Source organism: Phragmites australis, chromosome 5 (assembly GCF_958298935.1).
Source record: "Phragmites australis chromosome 5, lpPhrAust1.1, whole genome shotgun sequence".
Classification (NCBI taxonomy): Eukaryota; Viridiplantae; Streptophyta; class Magnoliopsida; order Poales; family Poaceae; genus Phragmites; species Phragmites australis.
Window position 1 is genome coordinate 40,089,905 of NC_084925.1, and position 17,444 is coordinate 40,107,348.

At 39.5% G+C, this 17,444-nt stretch overlaps 1 protein-coding gene across 1 annotated transcript; it reads left to right on the forward strand.

Moving 5' to 3' along the window:
* The first annotated feature begins 9,973 nt into the window (after positions 1-9,973).
* On the forward strand, positions 9,974-16,741 carry LOC133919651 (heat shock 70 kDa protein 17-like). The gene is made up of 14 exons (XM_062364106.1): positions 9,974-10,900; positions 11,107-11,339; positions 12,024-12,183; positions 12,846-13,091; positions 13,198-13,334; positions 13,633-13,963; positions 14,040-14,201; positions 14,549-14,623; positions 14,708-14,808; positions 14,984-15,053; positions 15,743-15,799; positions 15,892-15,953; positions 16,033-16,105; positions 16,201-16,741. Exons 1-14 carry the CDS (start codon positions 10,136-10,138, stop codon positions 16,420-16,422), a joined length of 2,694 nt encoding a protein of 897 aa, XP_062220090.1. The 5' UTR covers positions 9,974-10,135; the 3' UTR covers positions 16,423-16,741.
* Positions 16,742-17,444: the final 703 nt, after the last annotated feature.

Below are 17,444 nucleotides of genomic sequence, written 5' to 3' on the forward strand. Positions count from 1 at the left end.
GAGAAGTCAAACTTTGTATACTTTAACTAATATTTAATTAAATTATAAGAGTGTCTAGTGTATAAAAATTATACAACTAGGTTCACAATCAAAATGATTTCACACTATATTGGTTTTGTTGCTATAAATGATATATTTTGTGAAAAAATCGGAGTCAAAATTTAACTTTAAAGACTGAGCTAAAAAAATACGACTACTATTTTTGAACAGATGGAGTATAAGCTAACAACAACTAAAACCAATGTGTACACATACACAAACATATATATACACGCATTAGTTAAGTGTCGTTGCATTATAGTAGAAATCCATATTCTACATGAAACAATTATATTTTGCACTCTAACCATGTGTTAATAAGAGCATATAAATTTGCACAAAAGGAACATGTGAAGCATTTCGGGATTTTGTGAAACTCGAATGTGAGTATAAAACATATCTGAAACACCAAATATCACATTGCAATGAGTTTCAATGCGAGCGGTACCAAATCACCTATCTTGCTATGTCTTGCATTGAGTACTTGTTTACCATGCTACTTGATATCCATAGTTTATATCCATCATTAATTATAATAATGTTAGATGATGTTTTGCCAACTAGTATATTTTGGATGGTTACTTTTCTCTTCAGAGATGGTCCACTCGATCAATATCTGTTATCTTTCATGAAATTGTAAATGTGTGGAATGAGGGGTGGTGCATGTTGTTGTGTGTTTAGGAAAGGTGGGATAGTGCAGTGAAAATTAGAAAACCCGTTTTGGCAGGGATGAGTAAGATAGCCCTCAAGGGTGCAAGTCTGCCTTTGTAGTATTCGTTGCTATTGAAGATGCTTGCCTCAGCTATATAAAGACCGAATCATTGTGATGTCATGATAAGCTACCATTGTGCAGCCACATGTCCCTGATTATGGTAAAGAGTTTGGATCATACCTTTCCAACCTAACTGAAGAACTACTTAGAGGGCTGTGAGCAATGGGAGACCAGGAGAAAACTTAAGTGACCTATGTGGTGCTTGAGATTCGACTGGAGACTATATGAGATGGAATGAAAGTCATGAGCCCATAGGGCGTTCCGTAGGTGGGAGTATGATAAAGAAGGCTAGGTGTTGAGACTTGTTTTTTTCACTCCACCACTTGTAACGACTGAAGGCTGAGTATATCGTGTGGGTAAAGTTGTACACCTCTAGTGAATGTTAATCTATTCGAATAACCGTGTCTGTGGGCATGGCCATATAAAGGTTGGCAACACCTTGGTTAGAATTGGAGTGTGAGTAATCCTTGATGAGTGAGTTTGTGGGCCGTGAGCTAGTGTTTTAGTGAATGACAGTTGTGATCCGTAGTCTAATTGTTACTATGTGTCTACCAGCCTAAAAGATGAGAACTGCGGAGAATGGAATATCTTCTCCTAGAGCCTAAAACTCTTAATTATGACCTAAAAGCTTGGGTCGATAGTTACATATTTTTAATTAGATATATCACTTAATCAATTGCATCAAAACCTGATTTATGCTCAAAGTTATGCCTAATAGCTTTAATCCTTTAATCCCTTAAGCATCTATCAACTCCTTGAGTAGTATTAGAGCTTGTTGACTACCTTGCATACTCATTCTTGCTTGCTGATAAAATAAAAAACCAGAGTACAACTTAGTTGAATACGGAGATGATGAGTAATAGGTTGCCTTTTAATCTTAATCCTTATTAACCCCTTAAGCATCTATGAACTTCTTTAGTAGTATTAAGGCTTGTTGACTACCTTCCATGCTCATTGTTACTTGCTAATAAAATGAGAAGTCGTAGTACAACTTTGTTGAAGACGAAGATGATGAGTATTAGGTTGAGGTTGTGTCTGCACGTAAGTTACATGTGACATTGGATCGTTAATTAGTTTTCATTGTTGCTTGCTTGGCTATTTAGTCATAGATGTAACAAGTCCTATGGATTAAGAAATTTGTATTGACAGACATTTATAATGTAATGTTAATCGAAGTATGACTATGATGCTATTATGTTATAATCTATGCATATTAGCTCTGATTTAGAGACTAATACAATAGATATAGGTGTCCAAAATTAGGGTCTGATATGACAGATGTTGCGGATGAAAGGAGGAGGGATGCGGGGCTCGCTACAAGACCTTTATACTGTTGTTCGTCCAATATTTTCTCTCTCTTTAGGATGCTCGAGCAAGAGCATTCTCGTTGTTCTAACAATTTTAGTAAAATAAATGTTTAGTCTAAAAAAACTTTCTCCAAGGTTGACCGTAGATGATCGTACTTGACGACACCTCTTGATGTGGCGATGTGTTACACCTTAGCGTTCCACTTGAACGTTCCAGCAAGGCATGGTCGACCTGTCAGTGGGTTTGAAGGAGCCTACTAGGCAAACTTGTCCAAATAGGCATGTCGGGCAGGCCAGGCATGGGCCTGGCTAAGGCATGACCTGACATGCCTGGTAAGATTAAGATTTGTGCTATGCTGGAGGCGCAACCCATGGCACGGCCCATCAACCGTTGTCATACTGATGACTATGCACGCGAGTTCTTAGCGTCAAGATCCATGAATGGAGATATGGAATTGATTTGTTGAAGTGGCTACTAGCTAGCAAGTAGAGAGATGGGTGGCCGATGGGATCACTAGGAGTTTGGGATGGTGGCTATTTATAGGCCAAGACGAGAGATGGGTCGCGGTCGCTTTTGAAAAATAAAAAATCATATTTTTAAAAAATAATAGGGACACATAATTAATTTTAAAAATGAGTTTTATTGATAGGTTGTCTCATTAAAAACCTTTCTAGCAAAGGAAAAAAAGAGTACAACCTAGCTCAAAAAATTAAAAATTACGTGTTCTCATCAATATCTAGATATAATTTTTTGAATGATTCTACAAGCTCAGTTTCTCTGCAGTGTGTTGCATTTGTACTTCGGCTTGTTCTCAGTCTTTTATTATGGTAAGTATTTCCACCATCTCACTTGTGAGACTTGTTTTTTCCCCTTTGATCATTCTTCCAATAAGACTGAAGGCAGCTTATGAATAATCTGTAGATATAGGGATCGTTAATAAATCTTGTGCTAACAGTGAAAATATTGGATAATTCGTCTTGTGCTCATGCCACTATTGCAGTATGTTGAAATTTTCTTGTTCATGATTGATAACATCGCTGTCAATGAAGGTTGTTAGCTCCCCTCCAGATGTTGGAATTTCGGTGCTCGTAGACGATCGTGATGAAGAGTCTAAACTTCTTGATGAAGAACCTCCACCAAATATTTTTCCTCATGTTGTCATATTATTAGTTGTTGTGGGTGCTAGTGGAGGTCGTTGCAGATGAACTTCGACATACTTTGTTTCATATTTACTATAAATATCGAATAGCTTACAACGAACATTAGTATAATAAGTAGAATCATCGTGGCCAAGAGTATCACCTAGAATTTGAGAACCCTATAGAAACCTACAATTTTAGCTCTAGGATCTAAAAAGGCAAAGGCACACAACAAAGGAATTTCTTTTCAATATTTTAAAATTTTAGATTTTATTAGAACTACACAATCTCTTAGAAGATTGTTATTTTCATAGTTGTTTAAATGAGTAGCAATTTTAACAATATTATGCACTACTAAATAAGATGTTAAATAATAAATTCCTGATAAACTCATAGTTGAATCATAAAAAAAAATTCAAGAAACTCTAGTATCTTTTTTACAACATACCAATGTGCTTCTATGAGTAAAGTTTGACCTCATACTTATGATAGTGTGTATGAATAAACAGATCAAATGTGCTCTTATATGGTAGAATATTTATGAGCATCAAGAAAGTAGAGTTCTATCTTACTGACATGTCCAAAACAAATTTACAAGGACACTCACTCATTACAACACAATAATGCTTATATGATGTAATTCATTGGTTAGAGGAGTTTACAAAAAATTATTGCAGTACGAAAATCATCTAGGTATTGCGCCAACCACTTTAAATCGGATTTTACTATAAGGTTGATAATATGACTAGCACAACGTTGATGTAACAAGAAAGAGCATATGCACTAAACAACAGAGTAAGAATATCCATTGATATAGAGTTTGCACCGGTGTTGTCTAAAGTGATAGAAAATATTTAATTTATGAGCCCAAAGTCTTCAACTACTTGAGATATTTTTTCAGCAATATTTTCATCGGTATGCACATTATCAATCAACCGGAAAACTATTATTCTCTTTTCTAGTTCCAAATCATTATTAACAAAATGAGTAACCACACTATGATAATTCTCTCTAGCCCTACCTACCCATATGTCCGAGGTCAAAACAACTAGAAATATATATGTTTCCAACATTTCTTTAAGTTTTCTACAACACGCATTATAATATTTTACCATATCCTTAGTAGTTATCTGTGTAGAAACATACGTGAACCTAGGATTATGAGCTTGCTTAATATAATCTTCAAATGCAGCAGACTTACTGATATTGAGTGATAGATTCGCTCTTGCAATGAAGCGGAATAGCTCTTTTCAAGCATTGGCATAGTCATACTCCTAATGAAAAACAGAGCCATCGAGGTTATACTGCATGAAAGGATCGGAGAAGTTCTAAGAGTGGATAAATTAGGATACTTAAAAATCCAACCAGCTCCAAAAACTTCACAAGATAAGCCTATATCAATTTCTATCTAAATATGCTCTAGGTTTATATAGTGTGTCTATTCTACTGCTCAAAAGGTTTTGTAACCTATAGCTAATCCTAGTAAACTACTTAGGAAAGTAAATGTACAAAATTAGATTGCAAGAATATAAATGCGGAGGCGTAAATACGGTAGAGAAAAGAAACTCAGCACAAGGGATTTTTACCTTGTGGTATCGATGGCATGAATGTTATCTCTAGTCCACGTTGGAGCTTCACCAAGGAGATGCTCATGGTTGCCAAGACTCTTCCGGTCACGACTCTTAAGTCACCAAGTTATAAAGACAAAGTCTCAGCCCAGATGAGCTACCAAGCCACAAAGATAAGATCTTACCACTAGTCTCTCTCCCTGTCACTTATTACATCTTCACTTTAGATCTTGAGCCACCAATGCAAGGGTCTTCGCGTCTCCGTATACGTATCTTGCCGCCGCTCCACACCAAATCGGAAGGTCAACAAGCTTGAGCAGCTCCGACTTAAGGTATCAGCAAGTCACCAAAACTCCAAGACACCGATGTACCACCCGGTACAAGCTAGGATCACTCATTGATCCACTCTCTAAGCAGCAATCACCTAGCAATACTGCCTCTAGGCCTATAAACACTAATTACTCACTAATCTTGTGCTTAATTACCTTGGATGATCACTTTTAAGTACTTTAGTGGCTTGGATGTCTTCTCAAGTGTCTTTGTGTTTCTCTAAACTCTAACACATTCAAATGACTGAGTGGAGGGGTATTTATAGACTCAAACCCACCAACTAGTCATTTTCTCAATGACTTAGAAAAGCTGTTAACACCGGATGATCCGATGAGAATAGTAGTACTAACACTGGATCATCCAATGAGTATAATATCAGAAACTAGCTGTTGGAACCCCCACTTAAAGCCTCTGTGAACACCGGACACTCCAGTGTATACTTCATCTCCATCATTGGATTATTGAGTGAGTAATTTGGGCCATTTGAGCCTCTGCAATTTTTCTATGTAAATTATTCCGGTATAAGCCTTTGATGTACACAACACCTATCACCGGACCGTCCGGTGAGATATTCTTCAATCTTCAACTCTTGGAAACACTAATGTAGAAAATACTCCGGTGTGAACCATCTGGTGTGTATAACACAGCATATGAACCTTCTGATGCGTTGATCTTCGTTCTTCCATGTTTGGATTCTTCTCTGCAAGAAATAATCCATCATGCATCCTCACTGATTGTCGGACCTTTCGATGCCTTGAATATGGGGTGAAAGTCTCCATCATCTACGATAATAATGACATTAAGAAGATGACTCCAAATTAAGGGCTCGGCAAGATCACCGCTCATGAGGTGACCATGAATATGGGGTGAAAGTCACTTCCTCATCCGACACCAAGAATCTTGCTCTCACAAGCAAGCAAACTCCATGTCCACACATGAAGGTGATAATAAAGAGGCAAGAGCAAGAGTCAAGCTCAAATGAAGATGATGTAGATGAAGAGAGAAATGAAGATGATAAGAAAAGCACATCTAGTGATGAAGAAATGGATCCTGAAGTCGCTAAGCTTATCTCTCAAATGGAAAATAACATCAAGAAGATCAATTCCAAGATTCATCAACAAATTTTAATGAAAAACTTGGTCAAAACAATTGATCACATCAAGAAGGAAAAGAAGACCAAGAGCAAGAGGGAGACAAGGGGAAGAATCAAAGCATTTGGAAGTATGCGAAACTGGGTGAGTAAAGATGAAGATTCAAGCTCAAGTGATGAGTGTTTTGCCCCTCACTTCTCTAAAAGAAGCTCTTCCTCAAGGTCATCATCACGCAAGTCTTCACACAAGTCTCCTATGGCCAAATGTATGGATAGTGATGTAAGTGATGATAAATCCGATGAGAATTCTCCCTCCCATGATGAACTCTTTCATTTTATCATCATTTTATCAATGAGTAATAAAGGACTCTTAAGAAACAATCTAAGGAACTCAAAATTAAATAGCCTCAATGACATTGATGCTACCTTTATTTCTAATTATAAATAATTATTGAGTAAATTTAATTTACTAAATAAAAAGCATGATGAGCTTAAGGGAGAAGAAAAGATATAAGAAGCAACATAAGGTACCTAGGTTGACAAAGAGGGAAAAGCTCGTGCATAAGTCGATTAAGGGAGATAGTGGAAATAGAGAAAGAGGACTAAATGGTAAGAATATGTATCTAAACAATGTGGTAAGACTTTGTGCTCTTTACGATTGGTATCATTTATTATTTGCAAGTGCTTTGGTTGCGTTATCATCAATCACAAAAGGGGGAGATTGTAGCGAAGATGTCCCTATTAGACTATGATTATGATTTTGATGAATAATGATAACATAGTTATTGGAACTAATATGTTTATCAAGAATATATGTTAGTAGGTCTTATGGATGTAATACATCAAGAAGTCAACGTAATTAGGACAAAGTTTGATTGAATTGTAGAAGTCTCAGGTGAATTAGCCTCATCGGATAGTCCAGTGTAGTAGAGTTTGCACTCATCGAAGTATTGTGCATAGAGGATGATAGCCTCACTTTGTGCTCTTTACGATTGGTATCATTTATTATTTGCAAGTGCTTTGGTTGCGTTATCATCAATCACAAAAGGGGGAGATTGTAGCGAAGATGTCCCTATTAGACTATGATTATGATTTTGATGAATAATGATAACATAGTTATTGGAACTAATATGTTTATCAAGAATATATGTTAGTAGGTCTTATGGATGTAATACATCAAGAAGTCAACGTAATTAGGACAAAGTTTGATTGAATTGTAGAAGTCTCAGGTGAATTAGCCTCATCGGATAGTCCAGTGTAGTAGAGTTTGCACTCATCGAAGTATTGTGCATAGAGGATGATAGCCTCACAGGATAGTCCGATGCTCTGTGTGTTGAACTCATCGGAGCATTTCTGATAAAAGAGAGAATGCTGATGACCTCACTAGATAGTCTGTTGATCTGCACTGGATAGCACCGGAGCATTTCTTACAGAAAAGAATGCAAGTGCAAAGACTGAAGATCAACCCACCGAAAAGTTCGGTACTTAGTTTGTGCACACTGGAGTATAGCACTTGAGCATTTCTTGTAGAGATGACTGCAAGTGTTGAACAATGAAGATCAACTCAGTGGAGTATAACACCGGAGCATTCCTTGCAGAGACCCTGCTTTGGTGACTTGGTGGCTCATCCGGGTTGAGATTTTGTCTTTGTGACCTGGTGTCTCAATAGCCGTGACCGTATACTGACTGGGAGTATATACTTTGTGGAGCTCCAATGTGGATTAGAGGTGGCATTCATGCCATCGATAGTAAGGGATAAAAATCCCTTGTGCTAAGTTTATCTCTCTACCTTATTTACATTTTCGCATTTACATACGTGCAATTTACCTAGCTAAAGTAGGTTGCAATCCTCTTGAGCGGTAGAGTAGACACACTAGATAAACTTAGATCATATTTAGGTAGAAATTGAGATAGGTTTATCTTGTGAGGTTTTGAGAGCTATTTTGTTTTAGGTTTCTAAGTGTCCTAATTTACCCCCTCTTTCTTAGGACGGCACCGTTTCTCACAACTGAACCATCCGCTAAGTACATTGTTCCTAGAACTTCTCCAATTCAATCAAACTTTGTTCCGACTACGGTGGTTTCTTCATATATTCCATCCATGACTTAATAACGCATATACTTATAAACATGTTAGTCCCAATGACTATATTATTATTAATCACTAAAATCACAATTATGGCATAATAGGATCATTTTTGCTACATTATAGCTCCGTCTACTTCATGAATTCTTCATACTTTCGTTTGCAAGTTGTGACATGCCTCTTCAAGTATCTCGTTGTACATAAGGACTTTGTAGATAATTCTTGTTTGCAAATATTACACCTAGCATATCTGACACTTACTCCATCTTCCTCTCTATAGATCCTTTCGAAGTTTTGTCAAACTTCGGAAGTAGCGACTCTTGATCTTTTAGAGCCAGTACTTGCTGACGTGTGTATACTTGTAGAGCCTGACGATGAAGATGCTGCTACATGTGAACCACCTGGAGGTTCACCGTCGGGTCCTTCACCTATATCACTGCTATGAAAGGGGTCGTAGTCCCCTGAGAGTATTTGAAGAAAAAAATCATGATCGACAGACGTATCATCACGATCATAATCACCAGCGTTCATGATCATAGTCTTGAAGAAATCATAATCATAATCACCGGCATCCATGATCCACATCGAAGGGCATTACAAAAAATTCAAATATTTGGAGTTAGAAATAATGAAATAATAAAACAAAAATAGAAGAAACAAGAAAGAACAATGATGCAAAAAATCACAAAGATTTTTTCAAGACAGCAGGATGACGGTGTTGAAATTTCTCAGATTTTTTTACAATAATTCAAACTAATTTTACCAATTTATCGCAAATTGTCAAAAACTTTGAGATGAATGAGATGAGGAAACGAGAAAGCAAATATTATTGCTGGTGTGGAATGGAAGAAAAGTGTGATTGTGAGAAACATTGACATCCTAAGAGGGGGTGAAATAGCTCCAATTTAATTTGAATTTTATCCCAATTTCAGTAACTTCTTTATATATTGTATCTATAAGAGTTTTAACATATATTTTTGATAAACATGTTAGTCTTAATGACTATGTTACTATTAATCATTAAAATCACAATCGTAATCTAGTAAGATTATTTTGGCTACAATAGTGTATTATTTATAGATGAAAAATGATGATTTTTATAATTTTATCGAATTTTTTGACTCAAATAATCACAGGACGGTTAAATAATTTAAAAACAACGGATTAGCAGGTTAAACAGATCAAGCACAATCCATTTAACCTGTTAACCCGGATATGCCCCCGTCCCCGCCCTTGCCGCCTGTGCCTGACCGGGGCACGCCGTGCCTCACCGAGCCGCTGTGCTGCCAGACCAGAACCGTGCCTACAATGACCAGCTTTACTACCGGGTAAGCACGGCTTCATCAGGCGAGCGGTCCCTTCTAATAAACCCGCGCGCGTCCAACGCACCGCGCGCACCACGGCGTGCCACGTGGACACTTTTCCACGTGGACACTTTTCATTGGACTGGTGACTCAACTCGTTCCGTCCTTGCTCCGTTCTATTTCCGAACACCTTATGCACGTGCCCTTGATAATTTACTTATTTCTTAAAGAGCACTCAGTAGTACAGCTCTGCTAAAAGTGGGAAGGCTATAGCGATGAATCTAAAACCATACAGGGGCCTATAAACAAAAGTTTAAATCCAATAAAGAAAAAAAAAAGGAAGATTTGGAATTGGAAATATAGCACGGCCTCTTCACCTCCCTCCCGTCGAGATCGTTCTCCCCTCCGCTCCAGCCACTCCGCACTCCAGATCTCCGAACCCTAACCCTCCCAGTCTCCCACATGCCATTGCACTGAGCAGCAGCCAGTAGCCGCACGCCATGGCACAGCCTCGCACCTGGGGGATCCTCCTCGCCGTCCTCGTCGCGGCGGCCATCGCCGTCCCGCCGGCGAGCGCGGCGGTGGCGAGCATCGACCTCGGCTCGGAGTGGCTCAAGGTCGCGGCCGTGCACCTCGCCCCGGGACGGGCGCCGATCGCCGTCGCCATCAACGAGATGTCCAAGCGCAAGTCCCCGGCCCTTGCCGCGCTCGCCGACGGCAACCGACTCGCCGGCGAGGAGGCGGCGGGAATCGCCGCGCGCCACCCGTCCAAGGTGTTCGCCCGGGCGCGGGACCTCCTCGCCAAGCCCTTCCCCTACGTGCAGTCCGTCGCGCAGTCGCTCTTCCTCCCCTACGACCTCGTCCCTGACGCGCGCGGCGCCGCCGCGGTCCGCGCCGACGACGGGCAGGTCTACTCCGTCGAGGAAATCGTTGCGATGGTTCTCCACTACGCAGCCGGGCTCGCCGATGCGCACGTCGGGGCACCCGTGCGGGACGCGGTGGTGGCCGTGCCCCCCTACTTCGGGCATGCAGAGCGCCGGGCGCTCATGCAGGCCGCGCAGCTCGCTGGAATCAACGTGCTCGCGCTCATCAACGAGCACGCTGGGGCCGCGCTTCAGTACGGGATCGACAAGGATTTCTCCAACGGGTCCCGGCATGTCATCTTTTACGACATGGGAGCCGGTAGCACCTACGCGGCGCTCGTGTACTACTCGGCGTACAACGCCAAGGAGTTCGGGAAGACAGTGTCCGTTAACCAGTTCCAGGTAAAAACCCTCTCCTGGCATTCATGGTAGCTGTTCAATTGCGCTTGTCTCAGATGTCTTCTGGCAATTTATTTGAGGAAAGTCTGTTACTTGTGATTTCTCATGGCTAGTACGATAGATCCGAAGAAAATACGATTTTTTTTCAGCTGCGCTGCTACCGTGAGATGATGACTTCACAATTTTTTGTTAACGCTAATTGTCTGCAGGTTAAGGATGTTAGATGGAACTCCAAACTTGGCGGCGTCGAAATGGAAATGCATCTGGTCAACTATTTTGCTGATCAATTCAATAAGCAGCTCGGTAACGGAGTTGACATCCGTCAGTCACCCAAGGCAATGGCTAAGTTGAAGAAGCAAGTTAAGCGCACCAAAGAAATACTGAGTGCAAACACTGCTGCTCCAATTTCAGTTGAATCTCTGTATAACGATGTTGATTTCAGGTGCATATCTATTCTATCTTATATACTGTAGACGCATAACCGTTGGCCATGAAGTTTGGATGCAATATGTAAAATCCAAGATAAATGAAAATGTACCTAACATTGTGAAAATTTACTGTCTAACCTAATGTGTTGTGTTTAATTTATTCTGAAAAGAATGAAATTAGTTTTTAATTAAAAAGCTTCTGCATGTTATGGCCTGGAGGCAAATCTGCTATGTCTGGAGTAGCATGGATGGCAGGATCTTTGTCAAATGTCTTGACGTGCGATGGATTGAATTTGATTCTTTTTTTCCTTTTCAAAGTACATCTATGCAATCGCATCTAAAAAAATTTATTTGAAACAAAGGCTCTATATCGGTTTCGCATCACTCGGGGTAGTTCCTGCTCCACTGAAAGTTCTGCTGTTGTTGAATTTTCTATATGGAGACTTGGAGATTGTGAAACCCACTTTCTTCTCAAGTGATCATTGCCAATATTTGCAAGATCTCAATTTTTAATATGGAGACTTGGAGAGTAGACCTCAGTTCCTACTGCTTATCATATTTTGTTCTGTAATGGTTGAGTTTTCACCCAGCTCATGCTTTTCTCACTTTACACCTTAGTATATTTGTGGCCTTAAATAATGATTGGGGCAACTTTCATGGTGCTACCTACTAAGCTAATGCATGCTTTTTTGTTACAGGAGCACCATAACACGTGAGAAATTTGAAGAGCTTTGTGAAGATTTATGGGAGCAAGCTCTAACTCCAGTTAAAGAAGTGCTCACACATTCTGGCATGAAGATTGATGATATCTATGCTATAGAACTAATAGGAGGAGCTACCCGTGTTCCAAAATTGCAGGTTATTAAATTTAGCTATCATTTTTTCGTTCTACTTAAGCTCCGTTTGGCATTGCACTGGATTTTCAAAAGCACTTTTTTTTCTCTATATTTTGATATCGCAGATGGTTAGAAGCATCTTCTTAGGGTCAGTGTCAGGAAAATCTTACTGAAATTAGTAAATATTCCCATAGCAAACTAGTTTTTCGCATCACAGCGCAACAGCGCAACCACAAACTTTCCCTTAATGCAAGTGGCTGTAATGGCATTCAGCATTATTGCATTGTTGGGTCTATTGAGCATTTTCCCTGAACCCCTTCTTGCTCACAGAAATTAATCCAGTACTGTAACCTGGGTACATGCATGCATGTGATGTGCATCATTGCATGCTTCATATTTTACCTTTCTTTAACTAATATTTTTTTATCATAAATATATTTAACTGGTTTGCACATCTCCTATTTGTTGTGACCTCCAAGGGGTTTGTAAACAGTTGTTGGTCACACATATGGCTTCATTTATATCTTCTGCAATAGAATTATGCCTTATCTGTTTCCAGAAATTATTTTTATGCAATATTTATATCTTCCATCATTCCTAAATTTGCTACCTCTTCTAATGCAGTGTTCTGTATGACATTTTACATTTTGTCTCACTGACCACAATATTATTCTTCCGCTACAGGCTAAGCTGCAAGAATTTCTGGGTCGACGCGAGCTGGATAAGCATCTTGATGCTGATGAAGCAATTGTTCTGGGCGCCTCACTGCATGCTGCTAACCTGAGCGATGGAATTAAGTTAAACCGTAAGTTGGGGATGATTGACGGTTCTACTTATGCTTTCTTGCTTGAAATAGATGGCCCGGATTATGTCAAAGATGAAAGCTTTGATCAAATTTTGGTGTCGAGGATGAAGAAAATGCCAATAAAGGTTACCGAATTTATTATTCTTTTGTCTTCAAATTGTAGGCGAACATTTCATCCTGCATCTGAAAAGATATATCTAAAGTAGTTTGGTATCTGTTTGTTATCTACAGATGTTCAGGTCCATCAGACATGCCAAGGACTTTGATGTCTCTCTCAACTATGACGAAGCTTACGAACTGCCTCCAGGAGTTCCATCACTTAAGTTTGCGGAGTATTCTGTATCAGGCCTGACAGATGCCAGTGAAAAGTGAGCGAGCATAATGCTTTAGTTATTTTCAATTTCCAGTCCTGTTCATAAACAACTAAACCACCTGAATGTAGTTTATCCTTGTATGCAAACCAGTATATACTGTTGTAATTCTATAGCTGAGGTTTCAGTACGGTATTCTATGCTGATAAAATCATTCAAACTAAATAAATGCTCAATGTTCTTAACACAAATTAATTGATATTGAGTATGGTAATGTCATTGCTATCCTGTTATTTGTACCCACTATATGTTTAATTTCATTGCATTAACTTAACAAGATGCCTTTTTCAACCAGGTATTCAAGCCGTAACCTATCTGCACCCATCAAAGCAAATCTACATTTTTCTTTGAGTAGAAGCGGAATTATTTCTCTTGATAGAGCAGAAGCAGTGATTGAGATAACTGAATGGGTTGAAGTTCCAAAGAAGATTTTGACACTAGAGAGTAACATCACCAATCAGAATTCGTCTTCTGAAGCAGGAGCAGCTAATAGTACAACAGATAGTAAGGAGAATTTGAGTTCTGGTAGTGACACTAATTCCAGCACTCCTATTGACGAGAATAATGCGCAAGAAACTATTACGGAAAAGGTGCTCAAGAAAAGAACATTTAGGGTTCCATTGAAGGTAAGCTATAGTTGCTCTGTGATTTGATGCTAATATTGGCACAACATAGTTTAATTTGTATGTCAATTATATATAGGTTCTGGAAAAAACGACTGGTGCTGGAACGATTCTTTCAAAGGAGTTGTATTCTGAAGCAAAAAGTAGGTTAGAGGTACTTGATAAGAAGGATGCTGAACGAAGGAAAACTGCTGAACTAAAAAATAACCTAGAGTCATATATATACACTATGAAGGAGAAGGTACCTTTTCTTTCATGCCTTCTTTGTTTACACTTTGCTGAAAACTTGCAAATGTGGTGTGGTTTTTAACTTGTTTTTGAACAGTTATGTACCTCATGTGATTTGGTAATGGTATCCCAGTATCCCAGAGAATTGGGTGATCCCTCTATTTCTTCATATAATATGTATATGAAAACTGTAAGGGCATCATTTTTTTCATTGATTCTCAAAGCTACCCTGATAATCTCCGTATCTATATAAACTAGGCAAATGCAACAGAATTTGATAATGTGTCACAATGATTATGCTTTGTTACACATCTTATTTATATATTGACTGCCTGTTTGTTGCCTTTTGATATACAACAGCTGGAAGAAAGCACAGATATTTCGACTGTCTCTACTGAACAGGAGAGGGAATCCTTTATGGAGAAACTTAGTGAGGTTGGTTTAAAAAAATTGATCTTGTTCTTAGTCTCAGCTGTCGAGTATATGTCCTATGCTGAAGTTGTTGTATGACAAGTGCAGGTGCAGGATTGGTTGTATATGGATGGCGAAGATGCTCAAGCAAATGAATTCAAAGAACGCCTTGATCAACTTAAGGCCATTGGTGACCCAATTATTTTCAGGTAATTAATTGTTTATCCCCTTTAGTTCATATGGGCAGTGTTTCAAAAAACACTAGCTGGCCTAGGTGTGATTACGCTAGGCGGGAGGGTGACACCTAGGCAGGATAGGCAAATGATTTTTTAAATAGTGCATATAATTCAATGACTGAGATTGTTTCATATCTTTGTTATTCAGGTTGAGTGAATTAAAAGCCCGACCGGTGGCCTGTGAAAATGCTCGATTATATCTTTCTGAGCTGCAAAAGGTATCGAACACAATAAATTAATGATTTTAACTACAATAGTTCATGTTCTTTAGCACGATGCACCTGAAGAGTTTCTTTTCATATAAGAAACAAGAAATCTTATTCAACTTTAGACTAAAAAAGATTGCTTGTATTTGAAAAGGAAAAAGTTTTACTATTCGTTATATGCATGTGTACTCTGTTGAATTTGTACAATTTGAACTCAAGACATTTTAGTAATGATTTTCAAAGATCATTGTTGGAGAAGCTTGGTTTTAAAACACAAACCTTGAGAAGCATGGTGCAACGAACAGAAAACTTAGGCATAGTTGACACAACTTGACACTGTAACAAACTAATAAATTTCCTCTTCTTGAATGTTCCCTCCCTGTCTTTTTATACTGCAATCTTGCTTGATTCTCAAGTAATTATTTTTATAGAGTAAGAAAGTATTTTGAAGATGCAGATTATGCTTCTCGAGCATGACTCTTACATACTTGTCTTATGTTGTGAAATTGATCGACTAATAATTTCTCGAATACATTGTTAAAGGAAAAAAAGGCTAAAGTTTAGTACACACTGAATGCTACAGAAAGAACTAAACCTTCGTTTTATCTGTGTTGTAGAACTGCTCAATTTTAGATTGTGCTCAAGTGCATGGTTGATGTGTTACTCTGTTCTCAATTCAGTGTATTTTTTGCTCTTGTCAGATTGTCAAGAACTGGGAGACAGACAAACCATGGCTTCCCAAAAAAAGAGTAGATGAGGTAAAACCTGTGGGCTTAATGAAGTTCGACTCATTTCGTTGATTATGTGTAATGCTCATATTTTTTTGTTGTGTAATGCTATCTGGGTCTAGGTCGTAAGTGAAGCAGAGAAAGTAAAAAGTTGGTTGGAGGAGAAGGAAACCCTGCAGAAAAGGTATGGCCGTTTGAGCCAACTTTCTTTCTCGAGCTGATATTGTCTTGTAAGTGGCTAACTCCCGTTGAGCATATTGCAGTACCCCTGTCCACAGCCCACCTGCTTTCACATCTGAAGAAGTCTATGACAAAGTTCTGGACCTACAAGATAAGGTTAGTAAATTTGTACAGACATCCTATAACTATATGCACTAGCAGCAACTACTTCTCGAGGTAGTCAATATAATGGATACTCATCTGTTATGCAGGTCTCGAGTGTCAATAGAATTCCAAAACCAAAACCCAAGATCGAAAAGAAACCTCCACAGGAGGAAGAGCCAGCTAACAAAGAGAAAACTACCTCTTCAGAATCTGCATCCAACGAAACTGAATCCACGGAAAGGTCATCCGAATCAAATTCCCCCGAAGAGGATCAATCCACATCGCCCAAGACTAACGATTCAGAACCTGAATCTCACGACGAGTTGTGAGTATCAGAATTAACTTTGGAACCCCGTAGAGCAGGTTGGAAAGATACATATACTCCAAGAGGGCAGTTTGAGGAGGTTCGATTTTTGGTTCAATTTTCCCAATTTTTGTTCGACGACCGAAAGATGAGCCTGTGTAGGATCTCAAGGAAACACTAGATGCTATAGGACCAAAGAACATGGTCCATAGTTTCTGATAGCTGTATGCTCAATGGCGTGATGTAAGTTAGCGCCTCATAGGTGTTCAGGATTTCAGAATTGCGTCGTTGTACTGAACTCATTTACTTTTTATATGAGGAATGCCATAGGGATTTTACGCCAATCCTTGCTACGAGCAAACATAATACATACTCAGATGGATGTCCCTAAAGTCTTAAGAGTGCTAGAATAGAATCGCAAATTTCAAGATCGTTGGCGGGAGGCATGCGGCCATGCAGGCTTTTGGCCGCTGGAAGCGGTGGATGCGCCCGCGTCGGCTAACGTCCAACGCAACTGCGCCACTGTGGAAACAGTCTGCCGTCGCAGACGCGATGAATGTGGCCGTGGACGCTGGGCGCCATTCCTCGGGCCAGCCAGGGTGGTGGTGGTAGAAGTGAATGCTACTGGCAGATAGCATCATTGCATGCTACAGCGTTGGCCACTCGACCGGCGTCCTGCCAGCCGCTGCCATCGAACACGACGACGACGGCGTGCTGTGCTGAAACCCGAACACGACGGCCTTACGCGCATTTCGGCCTGTCAGGCATTTGGGCTTAGTACTTTCTCAGTAGAACGAAGGCGGCAATGGTGATTGGTATTTGGCAACTGGTATGAAGCCTCAGTGAAAAGAAAATGCCTTTCATGCTAGCAGCTGCTATTGCAGTAGGGAATTAGGGATCAACCGCTCCTCTGGGTGTACAAACCCAAAAGGTGACACAGACCTAGATTTACTAGAGATTGTAAAATTCATGGCCGCACGAACTCTTAGTAGTACATCAACATCTGGAGATCTAAACTGACAGCAGGTTGCGCGGTTTGGTTGGCCA